The 17,211-nt window shown below is 35.6% G+C and overlaps 1 protein-coding gene and 1 long non-coding RNA gene across 7 annotated transcripts; both read left to right on the plus strand.

The window, feature by feature from the left end:
- The first annotated feature begins 2,956 nt into the window (after positions 1 to 2,956).
- LOC147286771 (arginine N-methyltransferase, putative (DUF688)) lies at positions 2,957 to 7,672 on the plus strand. 4 transcript variants are annotated; one of them, XM_086240333.1, is made up of 5 exons: positions 2,957 to 2,977; positions 3,144 to 3,233; positions 4,788 to 5,876; positions 5,965 to 7,197; positions 7,281 to 7,672. In XM_086240333.1, the coding sequence occupies exons 3-5, from the start codon at positions 4,809 to 4,811 to the stop codon at positions 7,308 to 7,310; spliced, it is 2,331 nt and encodes a 776-aa protein (XP_086096459.1). In that variant the 5' UTR covers positions 2,957 to 2,977; positions 3,144 to 3,233; positions 4,788 to 4,808; the 3' UTR covers positions 7,311 to 7,672. The 4 variants fall into 4 exon arrangements, with proteins under 4 accessions (XP_086096459.1, XP_086096461.1, XP_086096460.1 ...); XM_086240335.1 differs by lacking the exon at positions 2,957 to 2,977 and having other exon boundaries at positions 3,001 to 3,233; positions 4,788 to 5,679; positions 5,776 to 5,876; XM_086240334.1 differs by lacking the exon at positions 2,957 to 2,977 and having other exon boundaries at positions 3,001 to 3,233; positions 4,771 to 5,876.
- Positions 7,673 to 12,186: 4,514 nt separating this feature from the next.
- Positions 12,187 to 14,658, plus strand: LOC147286772 (uncharacterized). Of its 3 annotated transcripts, none has more exons than XR_015121955.1 (3): positions 12,187 to 12,497; positions 13,588 to 14,035; positions 14,188 to 14,658. It is a non-coding gene; the product is annotated as an uncharacterized LOC147286772 (long non-coding RNA). The 3 variants fall into 3 exon arrangements; XR_015121953.1 differs by having other exon boundaries at positions 12,188 to 12,497; positions 13,581 to 14,035; XR_015121954.1 differs by having other exon boundaries at positions 12,188 to 12,497; positions 13,594 to 14,035.
- The last annotated feature ends 2,553 nt before the right edge of the window (positions 14,659 to 17,211 follow it).

Genomic DNA, 17,211 nt, shown 5'->3' on the forward strand with positions numbered 1-17,211 from the left:
GTCCTATGTGGCGAACATGAGGAATCAATTGAGCACTCTCTTCTTTTATGCAATTGGACTGAGAGAGTTTGGCATGGGAGTTGTCTGGGCTATAGACCCCAAAGAGAGCTTATTACTTCTATGGATAAATGGATAAATAGCATCCCTGCTGTTATTGGAACGGATCAGTCTTTATTCAACAATTTCATGACTTATACTAGCTTCTTATGCTGGAACATTTGGAAGGAACGTTGTAATGCCATCTACAAGGGTCTTTCTCCATGCCCTTCTCAGGTTATTTTGAAAACAAACTGGGCAGTAGCTGAATACCAAGTGGCTCGGGCCTCTAGATGTGATATTGTTTCTAGTGCCAGTAATCTCTCCCCCCCTCTTCCAAGATTATGGTCACCACCATCTCTTCCTTTTGTTAAAATCAACGTTGATGGTGCTTGGGACTGTGCATCTTGCATGGCTGGCCTGGGAGTGATAATCAGAGATCACACCGGTTCCTTCATTGCGGGCTTGGCCCACCATAGACCCCTAAACTCTCCTATTCAGGCTGAAGCTTGTGCTGCTCTTGAGGGTCTAAAACTAGCTCATTCTCTCCACTTTCAGCATGTCCACTTGGAGACTGACTCCAAAGAGTTGATTGATAACCTTAATGGTGGTTTGGAGAATTGCAATTGGAGGATTTCTCCTTTTCTAACCAGCTTCTTTCCTCTGTGTGATTCCTTTCTCATTGTCAGATGGGATTGGATTAAAAGAGAAGCCAACAGTGCTGCAGATCACGCTGCCCGGCTAGCTAAGCGGAGGTTGTGCATGGAAATTTGGGTCGATCGACCTCCAACCTCCCTAGTGTCTGTTCTTGATCGTGATGGACTCCCTTGCCCCCCAAATTAGAAGCTCTGTTTGATGGTTCCTCTTTTGGTGTTCTCTTGGCCTGTTTTGTTCTTTGGCCTTTGTTTTTTTATTTCGGTGCTTCTTTTTACTGGAGCTCTTGTCTGTTTTATTTTCTTTTGCGTGGACTGAGGGCTGGGTTCCATCCCCCCTCTTGTCTATCCTGTTGTTCTCCCCTTTTTCTGCCTTTGTGGCTAATGAATCTTCTTTCGACCAAAAAAAAAAAAAAAGAGAAGTCACATATCTCATGGCTTTTGGGATGCCCTATATAGTGTGGCTACGTATGAAATAGATAATAGATTGTTGTATTTCATACGAGAAATATTGACATATATTAGTTGTGGAGAAAAACTTATTTATTACAATTTACAAGTGTATATATTTATATATTTACTTTTCTTATTACTTACTAAATTACGTAATGAAAGAGATATATACATTTATGTATGTACTCTTACATTCAAATTTTACTCAAACACTTGCGACATATGTAATTAATTTTTTCTCACCTACAAAAGTTAAATCATATGCCAAATAATTGGTGGATCTAAATCTAATGCATTATTTTTCTTTTTCCTCTTTTGCTGGGATATTTAATGCACGTCTGCCATGGCATTCTTTATGATATTCATTTACTTGTTTCTCAGTTTTGCATGGTTTCTCTTACACGTATTCATAGAGAGGGTGTCATATGAGTTGGCCACTCATGCAAGGCATATGACTTGTTTATTCTTCTTTGTTTTTTTTTTTTTTAGTTTGAAAAAAGACATAGAAATGGTTGATGTAAATGTGGGTTATAACTACTAGTCAATTGTTGTCGATGGCCAAGCCAAAGAATTTCAGCTTTTGTATCTATATATAATTATATATTATACGATCTTTAGCCTTATTCGATGTATAAAATTAAATAAATTCACGTGTATTACTAATTTGATAGAAGAAAATGAAAAGAAAATGAATTTAGTTATAAGAAAAAACTTATTCCTTCCAATTCAGGTAAAAAAAATATGGGGTTAATTAGTAAGGATAAGTTTCCCCTTATGTCTTCTATTTTCATTCCATCTTTTCTTTTAACAGTAAAACACTTTTTTTCTTGAATATATATGAATTTAGTCATCTTAATTAACCTATCAAATTCAATCATATATATCAAAACACATCCTTCCTATAATGAAGATTTAATCTTATAAACCAAACTAGTCGATTAATTCATTTTCAACTTTAACATAGCAGACAAAAAAAAAAAACTTTAAAATGAACAAATACATATTAAATGTACACAAAAAAAAAAAATTTACCAAAGTGATATTAAATTTTTTTGTGTGTGGAAGTTTTGCCTCTTTTTTTATGCATGGGTGGCCTCCCTCGTCCTTTTCTTTCAATGACTTAATTGCTTTGCTTTGTTTTCCTCTTGAAATTCTCTTAAAAGAAAGAATCATACAATTAAGATATAAATGATTTACAACTATGGTCCCTAACATCCACCACTAACCAAAAAAAACAAATCTTCCTATGATGACAACAAGACAACACCAGGATCACTATGTTCGGATAGCCAATTGCCAAGTATATATCAAAGTAGATATATCATACATTGCATACATCATTCGACCAATAATTCATAAAGGCAAATGAACTGCCAGCAAATAAAGAGGCAAAAAGAAACAAAATAATTTAATCAATAAAAGAGGGAAAAAAGATATGGGCCTCGAGGCTTCCCTTTCACCCACCTTTTCACACAGAAATTCACATCCCAATGAATCAAATGATGTATGACTCTGCGTCGGTCCAGTCGTACAAACATGACCTTCACACTTTTTTATTCAATATTCATTGTCCTCACATGATCCTATGCCTGTGACACATAAACTAATCCAATAAACAACAACTAACCTACAACTTCTCATACACATTTCTTAATCAATATTATTGTTTTACCAAAAATATTATTATTATTATTTTTAAATAAAAGTACTAATAATACTTTCTAAAATGATGTGATATATGTTAATCATAAAATAAACATTATTATTAATTTTTAAATTTGGCTTTTCATTATCGGCGGGTAAGCTCTGCTCTGCAGCCAAGTATTAACACAAACGTACAAACCAGTTTATCTCTCTCTCTCTCTCTCTCTCTCTCTGTCCCTTTATTCTATTCTTTCTCTATCAAATTTCTTTGAATTTTTGGTGAATGATTAGGTATTGATTCTCATACAAGCTCTCTCTCTCTGTCACCATGCCTCTCTCTCTTTGTGTGACTTGTAGAGCTCACATTTGCTAGTCTTTCCAAGAACCACACCCAGTTGGTTTCTGGGTCGGCCTTACATTCGAGCTTCTCTCTTTGCCTTTCTCTGGGTCAGTGTTTCTTCAACTTAATGCTGTATTTCCATCTTGCTCTTGTTTTTGTTCTCGTTCTCGTTCTTCTTTTTTCTTAAATTTGATTTATCTGAAAGAAATCTGAGCAAGGATTTGTCGGTTGACTTCTACCTGATATGAATGTGAAATCGAATTTGAACATTTAAGGTGTTCTTTTAGCTTTCTTGGTGTTTTTTGTTTCAATAAAGATTCGAAATTATTATTTTTATTCTTTTGAATGTGGGAAAAAATAGTTGGGATTTTATGGAGGATTAAGGTTTGTTGCTAGTATTTGTGCAGATAAGAATTTCAGATTCTTACTGGGGTGTTTTGATTATTGTTGTTTTATAAGAATATTAGAATTTTTACCAATTTAAGCATTCTTGTTTTCTGAGTATTTGACCAAAACAACAAGGACCAGTCGCTTTCACAGTGTACCTAACCATCCGTTTGGTTGCTGAGAAAATGAAGAAAAGGAAAAGAAATAAAATTCGAACCTATTCTTCATTACAATTCGTCCTATTTGCCAAATGATGCAAATGACCTTAATTATACCAGACAGTTGTATTGGTTTCTTTTGCATTGAACGTTCTATTTCTTGGTAAATTGTGAAAGTTTTAATTCCATTGCTTTATTCCTTTTTGGTTTCCCTGGGCTGTCAGATGAGTTGAAATGTTAACAAGAAAATTGATGACTATTATTGAGCTTAACGAAAGAGTGGATCACAAACACTATTTGATATTGACTTAACTTTTTGTTAGATGAGTCGTGCCCTTGTTGACTTTGGCTTTACTAATGATTAAACTTGTTTCGTTGAAATTTTTATTGTGTTTAGGATGCGTTGAAATCCTCGAGATGACATGCAGAAAATATTCTTCTTAGGTTTTTCTTGTGCCTCCGTAACAAATGGTCCATTTTAAGTAGGATACATAGGAAAGATCTTAGGTTAGTACTTCTGCGTGACTTAAGGGCGTTTTATTTTTAAACACAAGTTGGTGGCTTAGGAGGGGGAAAAAACCCAAGTTGCCAGTACATTAAAATAGATATGGTTATTTGCAGAATCCTAAATCTTGAATTCTTTGTGTCAAAAACATTGTTGATGCAACACACAAAAAAGAATCATTTACCTGTCATGAAAAATACAGTGGACTCATCTCAAATCCTATGAAAAGTTGAAAACTGAATAATTCTGTTTTCATGAAAGATCAAAATGTTTACCACTTGTCGAACATTTGATATGAAACCAAAAAATTGAGGAAAGTTTCTAAAAACTCCCACCGGGTTGGATGCTCAGAAAGAGGGTCTGAAATTTCCAAGTCCGGATGTTTTGTTATACTTGAATCAACTTTCAATTGGAATTTTACTCTTTTGTTTTGGTGAAAAGTGGGTGACTTATATGTTAGTTTGCGGTTTATATTAATTGTGTTTTAGTATGTTAATTTTCTTAGTTGCCTTCTTACTTTCTATACTCTCTCCTGTGTTGTGAGTTGCGACTCTAGTTCCTCATTCTTTCTCCATTGGACTGCAATTTGATCAGATCATGGTGATTTGCAGGAAAGAAAAGGAAAGTACACGATGCTAAAGAATCTGATAGAGGAGAAGCAGTTGGATTTTAATCAGCCACTTCTATCCGTGAGACGGTTCACAGCTACAGTGGTCTCCTCAGAAGCTGATGACAGAAGGAAGACTGATAAACCACTACCCAAACTACCTCCTCTTCCTGCTTACAAATCAGAATTAAAATCAGGTCCAGTGAGGAACCCAGGAACTGTTCCTTTTCTATGGGAGCAAATCCCAGGAAGACCAAAGGATGAAAGCAAATCACAATATAAGGCTCTTGAACGGACTCCCACTGCACCAAAGCTTCCGCCTGGAAGGGTTTCAAATAATAAGAAGCAAGCTTCGGGAAAAGGTCATAAAGGAACAACAGCTGCTCAATCCCGAAGGACCCGAACTGGAAATGTACTTAACAATTCTCAAAACATTTCGACCTTGGATAGAAAAAAAGTTACTAAATATGAAAGCTCTAAAGAGGATATGGAGGATAAGGGTATAACTGGTTCAGAGGATGGTGATGAGACCTATTTAGATGCACTTGATGCACTTTCTAGGACTGAATCATCCTATATGAACTGTAGTGTAAGTGGTCTGAGTGGACTGGATGGTTCAGATATCAAACCATCTGGAACCTTCTCAACAGATCCACAGACGCGGGATTTCATGATGGGTCGGTTCTTGCCTGCAGCAAAAGCAATGGCTTCAGAAACACCTCAATATGCTACCAGGAAGCAACCAGTTGCCCGAGAGCAACCAAGTTCCCAAGAGAAACCAAGAGTGGTGAAGAAGGTAGTGAGTGGGGATAAACGGCATCCGCTTAATCAATATAGACCAAATGTTTTACCACATTATGTTCAAGATATAGCCAGGGAAGAAAGTGAGGATGAAGGTGATGATTACGAAGGGTGTGAAAATGCATTAGCTAAAGTTTGTGGGTTATTTCCTGGATTTTGCTTAAAAAATTCCTTTTGCCTTTTGAATCCAGTTCCAGGAATGAGAATGCAAGCGCAATTACCCATTTCTTCTGTTAGTAGAGTGCAGGCTAAATCTTCTTATGCCGGTCCTCACAGTGAAGCAAAAACAGTGGTATTTTTCATTCTCTACTTGTTTTTGTTTCCTTTTGTTATTATCTTGTCAAGAGTTTTTGTTGAACAGTAGCTATTTGTTTCTCTAGAATGCGGGGGGTGATGGATATGAACAGAGATTAATGAATGGACATCAGGAAGCTGGGCTGCATGAAGATAAGATTGATTTAAAACGTGAATCCTACCAGACCACTAACCAAAGTGATTATCAGAATGGGTCATCTGCGTACAGGCGTCTGCAGGGTAGTGGCATATCACCCTACCGGAATGAGTGTTTTCAGTCTAGTCTTCATGAAGAAAAAGGTTTTCTTGGTGTTCCTGAAAAAGCTAAGAATTCCAGAGAGACTAGTAGGTCTGATCCATATCAAAAAGGCCACAAAATTTTTTGGGAATTATTGGCTACTGAGAATGCTGAATGGGAAGTGGGCTCAGGGAGTCCTGTGGTTGAGAAGACTCTCTTTATAGATTCCGTACATACAGTAAAATCTCCAAATTCAAACTCATGTTCCACAGATATAAAGGGCCCTGCTGATTACAGAGGGAATGATTTTGAAATTCCGGAAAAAAGAAGTGAAATGGAAGAAACTTCTTCAGTAGAGTTTTCCTTTCAAGATATTGAGCACTTGGGTGTTGAGAATGAAACGGAAATAGTGCGGCCTAAATATTTGGACTTTGCTGACTCCAATTTTCTGTCTTGTTCTGGAAAATCTACTAATGATGTGCAAACAGACAAGAAAAATGGTTCTACACAGGATCAGGTTCTTGTTCAGGATTGTAGCAAATCGTTAAGCTCAAAAGTGGCTGACCAAGAGAAGTTTAATTTAGAAAGCCAACAGTTAAAGAAATCAGCTGGTCTAGAAAATTCTCATGGCCTTACTCAGGATTGTATTATGTTGGCAAGCGTGAAACTGGCTGATGAGAAGAAGATTGATTTAGAAAGCCAGCAGTGTAGGAAACCAGGTACAGAAGAAAGTTCTCATGGTCTTAGTCAAAATGCTATTACATTGTACAGCTCAAAAGTGGTCAACAAGGGGCAGATTGATTTAGAAAACCAACAGCTTATGCAATTTGGTAATCAAGAAAGTTCCCAGGGCTACAATCCACGACTCCCTCTTGGACCACCTTTACCAAAGTCTCCATCAGAATCTTGGCTAAAGCGTACCTTACCTACCATTTCCTCAAGGAGTTCATCTTCACAGTCTTCACTTGGTTCACGGATTTATCCTAGCTGTCAGGCTTCCAAGAAATCCTCTCTTGACCCCAAGTGGGAGACAATTGTTAAAACTTCTACCATGCACCATGGACATTTGCGGTTTTCTGAGGTAATCCTGTAACTCTTCACCTTCACTGCTTTAGGTTACCTTTTTGATGACAGGATTTATTTACGTACTCAATATTTTATCAGGAGCTTCTGACGCCTATACCGGAAGCTTAGAAGTGTGGAAGTCTTATCTGAAGCTCACTAGCTTATACATTTGCCCCAGTGGAGTCTCCACTCCTTTGATGCGGTCTCTCCACTCCTTTGATGGGTTTAAAGGTGCTAAAGATATTTCACACTGTACCAAGGCATTTATTCTCCAAGGGGCTCCCTTATAAGTTTACTTGAAGTTGGTATATAATGGAAACTGTACATCAACAAACTCATTTCTCATCCTGTAATTTTCTTGTAAATCTCATCATGTCTTTTCTTGAACTTACAGTTTGTTCCTATATTGGGATTCTTATGTAGAGGGAATCAATAGCTGTATTTTTTTTTTTTTTTTTTTTAATAAATGAAACTTATGCTACTTTGAGCCATGCACGTTATCTGCCATGCATATCAAGGAGAGAATTTTCATATATCTTTACTCACATGTCTTAAAGTCTATTGATCATCTTATGAATTTTGTTGAGTTAATGCCATGATGTCATTCATGTTTTTTTTTTTTGGTCATTCATGTTAAGAGATATGTAGGCGTTCTAATTCAAGAAGCCTATACATTTTGCTTGGATGGAACAATAACTTTCAATTAGAGCATTTATTGGTGTTACAACATATGTATATTAGTTCTATATCATCTTCCTGTTTTTCCATATATGATGTATATATGGCTTCAATTCGCAAGAAGTTGGAACTTTCTAATTTCTTCCAATGAATTAGTGAGCACTTTTATGAATATTATGGCCAATTTGGGAGATCAGAGAAGTAGTTATTGGGTTTTACTTTAGCTTAAAAAGCCTGTTCAGTTTATCAAGCTGCAGATAAATCATGTCATACCATATTAGTGGTGTTCCAAAGATTCAGATGGAAATTGGAAATTGAAGTAATGTTTAGTCAGAAGTCAAGTTACTTCAGCATGGTTGCTATAGCCTATACTATGTGATGCTTGATGTTTAAATTCAATTTCCAATTTCCATCCGAATCTTTGGAACACCACTAATATGGTATGACATGATCCATAATTTTAAAATAGGGTGGTCTGAACTTCCATACTTGTTTCTCCTTTTTTTTTTTTTTTCCTGAAATTCGGGCCAATTTGGGAGATCAGAAGTACTTCTCCATGTTCTATTTTAGCTTTAATACCCGTTCAGTTATATCCATGTTCTAAATCATGTCATACCATCTTAGTGGTGTTTCTAAGATTATGATGAAAATTGAATTACTGAAGTCAGAAATCAAACAATATGTGATGCCTGCTGTATATTTACAAATTACATGGAATATTTTGTGGCATATTAGGTCCTTATCTTAAGTTGTCTGTTGTCATAGTGCAAGATCCGTAAATTTCTTTTTGTTTTTGTGTGGTTGTTAATTCACATAATTTCTCTTAATTTCATTTTGGTCAATAGTGACTATCATGATATTTAGAAAAAGTTCATTGACTAATTTATAAAATTAAATATATTTATTATTTTTTTTTGTAATTGGCCTTTTTTATTCTAGTTTTGGATCAAGCGTGACAATTATAAGGCTTATTACCACTTTTGCCCCTTGAAAGTGTAACGAAATCTCAATTCACCCTCTCGTTTCAATTGTCTTAATTTGTCACATGATAGTATATCCTATGATCCAATGTGCCTTTTCAGCTCAATTTCGTCATAACCTCCATTAGTCTTGTTGACGTGAAACCTACATGACAGGGCATATTAGTCATTTCGACCAGCCTGGACCACTCAACACCCTTCATTTTGCCAGAGACCCAAAAGTGGGATCCACCCCTTTAATTTAATACAAAACTTGAAAAAAAATTAAAAAAAAAGAAACAAATGAAAGAAAAAAAAAAAAAAAAAACTCACCCCCTCCACATGAACCCCACCCCTTTCCCCCCTCCCCCACCCTTTCTTTTTCTTCTGCAATTCCCTCCCCCTCCCCCTCCCCCTCCCCCCTCGTACTGTTGCACCTCCCCCCCCAACCCAACCCAACCGTTGGCCTTGTCACACCCACCCACCCACCCACCCAACCAACCAACCAACCAACCTTCTCTCTCTCTCTCTCTCGCTCTCTCTCTCTCTCTCTCTCTCTCTCTCTCTCTCTCCCACCCCACAGAGCTTCCTAGCATTGAGCAGTCGCACACAGTTGTCCAATGGGCAATCCAAGGGCACTACAGGACTCAGTGCGACGAGTGGAAGACGACACGACCGGTCCGGCATCACAACTCTGTCGAAAAACGGCCGATCACTGACGTTCAAGTCGGGTTATGGATTTTTTAGGTGATTTTCTGGGCGAGTGAGTGGCAGAGGGGGAAAAAAGGGAAGGATGGCGAGCAAAACCCGACCAACACCTCCAACGTTAACCACCGGACGAAGAGAGAGAAAAAAAATGAGAAAAAGAAGATTAAAAAATAGAAAAAAGGGAGGTGTCACAGGCAGTGAGTGAGGAAATGACCAATATGCCTTGCCACGTAGACGCCACGTTAGCAAGGCTAATGGAGGTTATGACGGAATTAAGCCGAAGGGACACATTCGATCATGAGATATACTATCAGGTGATAAATTGAGACAATTATAACGAGAGGGATAAATTGAGATTTTGTTACACTTTCAAGGGGCAAAAATGATAATAAGCCCAATTATAATCACATCTTATCCAGCACTTGGTTGGCGTACGTCACATTCACACAGCAAACATATCTTGCAGCCTAGCTTTCATCAAGCGTTGTCACATTAAGTACTCAGCTACAATTTTCTCTAGGACTTTCTAAATTTCAAAGTCCAAACTAGAAAATACAGCCAGAATTAATTGAACTTTCTGAGTAATAATATTCAATTTTCCACAGCCAGAATTGTCAACCAAATTCCTTGAATACTACGGCTTATAAGAATTGAACACCGCATTATATTTGTTGACATGTATAAATCTTCGATCAATAGCATATATATATATATATGTGCTTGAACCTCCTAAAGCTGATCTTGTAACACATATCTAGATCAAAAAAATGGCTAGAAAATATTTTGGTGTAGGTGGTGGCCATATTGCAGAGGGAGTAGATATGATCATGCCATACAACTCGAGCGGCCTACTTTTGCTCTGCATGATTGTTGTATCCCTCTCGCTTATATCAATGGTCATATTTGCTTGTGGTGACAACGGACCAACTGCTAATGGTGCAAAAAAGAAAAGGGGTCGAGGAGGTGGTATCGGTGGTGGTGCTGCAGGCGGTGGTGGTGCTTGTGGTGGCGGTGGCAGTGCTTGTGGTGGCGGCGGTGGTGGCGGAGGTTGTGGAGGTGGAGGTGGAGGTGGCGATGGCGGTGGCGGTGGCGGTGGCAGTGGTGGAGGTTGTGGAGGAGGAGGAGGAGGTTCCTAGAAAGAAAGTAGCGGCGCGTAGTTTATCTTTAATAACCCCAAAAATATGTAAACTAAGAACTATTTGGGCTATGTATAGCAATTCTATTACCGGTATCCAAAGTTAGCAATATACGGCACTCTAATTATTTTGTAATACAATAATTCAATAAATTTCACTTCATTTATCATATTTTAGTTTAGTTTTAATTTTGGTTTATGAAATTTCATAAAAAATAAGAAAACTTTTATGTCACGTTACAGAGACTTCGTTTTAAAAAAATACGTCATCTGGGGGCTTTACCTAACTAGTAAAAAGCCTAGGGCCGGAAGAAAAATTAGAAACCGATCTCTCTCCAGCAAAAAATATCTCAATATCATATTCGTTTAGAAGAAAAACAAAAATTATAGTAATATAGGACATCACAAATTTGCGTGTCACTTTGCCCAATCCATCTGGTCAGTTAACTTTTTCATCAAATTGATGACAGGATTTATTTACATACTCAATATTTTATCAGGAGTTTCTGACGCCTATACCGGAAGCTGAGAAGTGTGGAAATCTTATCTGAAGCTCACTAGCTTATACATTTGCCCTGGTGGACTCTCCACTCCTTTGATGGGTATAAAGGTGCTAAAGATATTTTCACACTGTACTAAGGCATTTATTCTCCAGGGTGCTCCCTTATAAGTTTACTTGAAGTTGGTATATAATGGAAACTGTACATCAACAAACTCATTTCTCATCCTGTAATTTTCTCGTAAATCTCATCATATCTTTTCTTGAACTTACAGTTTGTTCCTGTATTGGGATTCTTATGTAGGGGAATCAATAGCTGTTTTTTTTAATAAATGAAACTTATGCTACTTTGAGCCATGTGCGTTATCTGCCATGCATATCAAGGAGAGAATTTTCCATATATCTTTACTCACATGTCTTAAAGTCTATTGATCATCTTATGAATTTTGTTGAGTTAATGCCATGATGTCATTCATGTTAAGAGATATGTAGGCGTTCAAATTCAAGAAATCCATACATTTTGCTTGGATGGAACAATAACTTTCAATTAGAGCATTTATTGGTGTTACAACATGTATATTAGTTCTATATCATCTTCCTGTTTTTTCTATATATGATGTATATATGGCTTCAATTCGCATGAAATTGGAACTTTCTAATTTCTTCCAATGAATTAGTGAGCACTTTTATGTATATTATGGCCAATTTGGGAGATCAGAGAAGTAGTTATTGGGTTTTACTTTAGCTTAACATGCCTGTTCAGTTTATGAAGCTGCAGATAAATCATGTCATACCATATTAGCGGTGTTCCAAAGATTCAGGTGGAAATTGGAAATTGAATTAATGTTTAGTCAGAAGTCAAGTTACTTCAGCATGGTTGCTATAGCCTATACTATGTGATGCTTGGTATTTACATGGAAAATTTTGTGGCAGACCAGGTCCTTTTAAGTTGTGTTTTTTGGAATATTAAGCTTCATTCTCTGTTGTTTTTGTCCTCCTGCTGGAACTTAAGGCCCCGTTTGGTATTTGATTTAAAAACTGTTTTTTATTTTTAAAAACAACATCCCTTTTTTTTTTTTTTTTTTTTTGTGAAAACTTGTTTGGTAGTTCAGTTTTTGAAATAAAAATTTAAAAATTATCTAAAAATACCCTATTTTCTAAATACACCACATCATCATTTTCCTCGTTTTTTTTCTCTGTCTTCGTCTGCGACCCGAGGTTTGGTTTGTGAGTCTACGACCCTATTCTTCGTCTTCTACCTTAGCGATCTCTTGGTCTTCGTCTCCTCTGTGGATTGTGTTCTTCGTCGTCTCCCTTCATCTTCTCAACACTAGAAGGTAAACTCGTTTATTTTTGCCTTAGATTTTGTCCTACGATTTTGGGGATGGTATGTTTGATGGGTCTGTGATGATTTATTCATTATAATCTGGAATTTTTGGTGATTTGTTCGTTCGTTTTCTGCCTGTGATTATGGGAATGAGGTCTGTAAAATGAGATTAGGTTTTTGATGATTTATTTATTTTTATCTTGGATTTTTGGTAATTTGTTCCTTCTTTTTATGTCTGTGATTTCAGGAATAAGTTTCAGATGATTTGTTCTTTTGGTTTTGTTTGTGTGGCAGTTCTTCTATGATTAATTTTATTTCTAGTTTGATTTAGTTAGGAATTGGGTGTTGTGTAGTTCCTTTTGTAATTCTATGTGGGTAGTTCTCAGAATTTGCAGTGAATTTAACAACTTCTAGGTGCTCTGTCAATGAATTGGGTGTTCATTCGAAACGATTTGAAATGTAAAACGACCATCTTGTTGTCAATGAATGTAACACCTTCTAGGTGCCCTGTCAAGACTCCTACTGGCTTCCCTATAGCTGTAAAGCAACGTCTGTCCTACACCTAGACAAAGCTATACCTTATATGAATTGTTGCATGCATCTCATATTCTCATGCATGTTAATCAAATAATAATGACTTCCTCAAAAACTTTTGTATTCCTACAACTTTGAGAGAAATGCAATTGGACAAGGTATAAAATATGACTTCTGTGAAATACACATAACGTCTACCAATATGTAGTTATGTACAAGGGAAACTAAAAATTAGAAGTACTTCAATAGAATGACAGCATCATGTGTGTTTTTGTTAATTAGAAAGAGTGAAAGAGTGAAGGTGGTGTCAAGTCATGAGGCAGAGGAGGCTAAGTGAACTTAGTCTATCAAGTCCTCTGTGAACCATCTTTATTGAAAAAAGCTAAAGAGATGTGTGATGTGAACTTAGCTAAAGAGATTTGTGATGGAAAAAATCTTGTTAGTTGTCATGCTTTTTTTAGAAACATGAATTTTTATAAACTGATTGCAGATATATTTTCTTTATAGTTATTGGAGCTATTTATATTTTACATCTATACATTGTTATTGACCTTTCAAGATTGAAGATGCAGTGAGGAACAATACAGAAAAATCTCAAGAAAAGGCTTCACTTGTATCTCAAAAGTGCAAGTCAGCTGGCAACAACTTACAAGAGGGGAATATATAACTTCAACTCCTGTGTGTCAGAGGCAAGTGGATTTTACAGATTGCAAATTGAGAAACTCATTAATTGGTTATTCTATATTGTTCAACTCCTATGTGTTAGAGGAGAATAACTCCAACTCCTTAGATGCCTTCTCTTCTTTATAAAATTGATGCCAATTTCATATTGTAATTTGTGGATGTAAATTAGGTTGGGCTATTGCTGACATTAGCCCACTCTTTTGTTTGACAGATTTATAACTTTGGAACTATGAATTTTGTTCCATTAGGTTTTTCTTTTAACTCCAAGTCATTGCAAAGACTGTTGGGGCATTTTGGGTTGCTGCTTTGGCAGGGATTGATGCATTTTGTGTATGTAATTAGGAGTATTTTATATAAGAAATAGTCTTTGTGCGTTAATCAATAGAACTACTACTCCTTCAGGTGCTTTGTTACTAGCATGTGCTTTAGTCTATAGTCTTCTTCCATATTGTTTGATTTTGCTTCTAATATTCTTTTCTCAGTTGTTGGGTTTGCTTACAATGTGATGTTCACTTGGGTAGCCAACAGGAGCAAGGAAAAAGGCCATGTCATGCCAAGTTGAAGACTTTTCTTTGGCTGAAACATCTGTTGATATGAGTGGTTCTCTTTGTTTACCGTTAGATCATGATTGGCTGTTTGTGAACTTTTGAGGTCTACTTCATTAAGAGACAGGCGGTTTGGATTGGCACTTGATTTTTGCTTATATACTAACTGCTTCTTATGAAGATGGAGTATTGTTGAAAAAATAATAATAAAATAAGCCGACCAATGATTTAATGTACAGAGCATAAAATGATACTCTGACCCGTTTATAATCTTTATTCTATTCATTGTCAAGATTAGTTTGTAGATTTGATTTATTTTGTCCAAAGGATAAAGTTCTGCTTTTGCTAATTTTGTTGCATTTTTTTTACTTTGTATTTGAGAGTGTGATATTTGATTGGTTCCTTCTAGTGTGGTAGGCAGTACATGATTTCATTGAGGTGTCCCTACAATTAGTTTTTGAATAAATGATCTGCTCCCTTTATTTTTGCTCTTCCTAGATTGTTCTATGAATTTTGTTATCAATCTTAGGTTACGGGCCTTGTATATGGAGTCTCGGCCGATCTAATGTCTCGGTTCTTGGGTCATAGGTCCTAGGCCCCGGTTCTCGAATCTCGAATCTCAAATCTCGGGTATCAAGTCTTGCGCTCAAACTTTAAGTCTAAATCTGTTAACAAACAACTTACTGAAAAAAAAAAAAATTTAAAAAAATATCAAAAACAGGTTTTCAAAAATTTAAAAATTTAAAACCTGATTTTAAGTTTTATATCAAACAAGTTTTCAAATATTAAAAACTGGATTTAAAATGGATCCATGTTTTTGAATTTTTTTTTGAAATGGATACCAAACAGGGCCTAAGATTCTCTGATCTAAAAGATGCTTAGATCTCCATTCAATTAGGCGACTAGAAGATGCTTAATTATTATGTGCTTATTGTTGAATTATTTTTTACTTTATTGCCAGCACTCCATTCTATAAACAAAGTTTTAGAATAGCATGTTCTCATGTTCTTAGCTTCCATTCACACATCAAAGGACTTTTTCAAGCTTCAAATTGGGGCTTCAATCCAGGCCAAAAAAAGTGGGAAAATTTTTGCTAAAGTATTCCAACTATAGCTCATGTCTTTATTCAGGACATAAATTTCACTTTGTGTCAATTGAGGACCGAAAATTTTTCATTTTATGTTAATTAAGGACCTTGTTTTTTTTTTTTTCTTCCTAGTTTGTATCTCAAATTTGGCCCAACGTTGGACTCATTAAACCTCTACCAAATTCAGCAATATTGTATTGGGTTTAAAGATATGCATCTTTTCTTTACAACCATATAAAGATCAACCAAATCAAACCTCTACAATTCTAGATAATCAGCCCCAAACTAGGGTACCCGAAATTATTCAATTTTCCATATATTTTCTAAGAGGTCCGATTGAACAGTTTCGAGTACTCTACTTTGGGGCCGATTATCTAGAGTTGTAGATGTTCGATTTGAGTGATCTTTATATGGTTGTAAAGAGAAGATGCATAGCTTTAAACCCAGTATAAGTTTGCTGAATTTGGTATAGGTTTGATAAGTTTAATGTCGGGCAAAAGTTGAGATAAAAACTGAAAAAAAAAAAAAAAAAAACAGGATTCTTAATTAATAAAAAATGAAAGTTTTAGTCTTCAATCGACACAAAACGAAATTCATGTCTTGAAGAGACCCATGAGGTATAGTTGAAATTCTTTAACTAAAATTTTCCCAAAAAAAAAAAAAAAAGAACTAGGGGCTTCAACCTTTCAACATCAGATCCAGGAAAAAAGAATAAAAAAGATTGTGGTTCAATAGAAATATAGAATTCTTGCAACTCCAAAACCCTGCTCAGAATATAGACTTGGCAAAAGTAGTAGCACTCCCAATCTTTTTGACTCATGCCTTCAGGTACGTAACCCTCCAAATTTAAATTGGACCTTCCAAAAATTCAAATCTGTCATCGAATCTGTTGACCTTGTCCCAAAGATCTTCAATATCCATTTCTTTTGCTCAAGCCACGAACTTCGAACAAAGCTTTCATACAAATTGTTAGGAAATTTACCAAACAACCAATCCCTACTCATGATCCCACACTTACACAAAACACAAAAAGAACGTTAAAATAGTGAGCACACAAGATTTTACAAGCATATATGGTTCACTGTTCACCCATCCATGGGCGATAACAATCAATTCACTAGAAGTAAAAAGATTATACAATTAAAGAAATTTTTGGTTCTTCCACACACTAGAATAATCTCTTTCCTTTGATTAGATAATCTCGATACACTCAAATACATTCAATTTCACAAATCACAAAACCCTTAACTCTAAACTCTCAAGAAAAAATCAATTAAATCAATTAGACAGTTGAAAATTACAAATAAATCAATTAAACAGTTGAAAATTTCATAATAGTCAAAATATAATTTGGGTTCCTATAATAGAAAATTAGAATTAAATACCAAATATCAATAGTTTTTCAGTAAAGCAGCAAGATACTAATTTTTTTTAGTTTAGGTACTAACCTAGAGTAAAATATTTTGGATTAGGTCACAAATCAGTTTATTATACAATTGTGACTGTCGAACAGTTACAGTTGCGACTGTTTAAAATTTATAAAAAATCAAAATTTTTAAGAGTTTCATACTTTTGATTTAGGTTTGGAGGATGAAGTCCTATAACCCAAAGACTAAATATTAAAGTTTAAGCCTTGCAAATATTGAAAAAACAACAAATCAATAAAAAAAGTTATGACTGTTAGACAGTCACAGTTCGATATAATCATGTTTTTTAAAGTTGGTACATAAACTGAAATTTAGTACCTAAACTGAAATGACATAAATGTTTTGGTAGTTGAAATGAAAAAACATTACAATTTGGTATCTAAAGTCAATGGACCTTTCCCATAATGGGTCACATGAAAATATTTGCTAATTACATAATAGTCAATG

The sequence above is a fragment of the Dryas octopetala genome, chromosome 4, assembly GCF_963921425.1.
Source record: "Dryas octopetala chromosome 4, drDryOcto1.1, whole genome shotgun sequence".
NCBI lineage: Eukaryota > Viridiplantae > Streptophyta > Magnoliopsida > Rosales > Rosaceae > Dryas > Dryas octopetala.

Bases quoted from the DNA above. Each gene is read 5' to 3' on its own strand.
- LOC147286771 (XM_086240333.1), top strand. From the start codon at position 4,809: ATGCTAAAGAATCTGATAGAGGAGAAGCAGTTGGATTTTAATCAGCCA. The intron at 5,877-5,964 runs GTATTTTTCATT...TTGTTTCTCTAG, and splicing joins ACAGTGAAGCAAAAACAGTG to AATGCGGGGGGTGATGGATA. The intron at 7,198-7,280 runs GTAATCCTGTAA...ATATTTTATCAG, and splicing joins GACATTTGCGGTTTTCTGAG to GAGCTTCTGACGCCTATACC.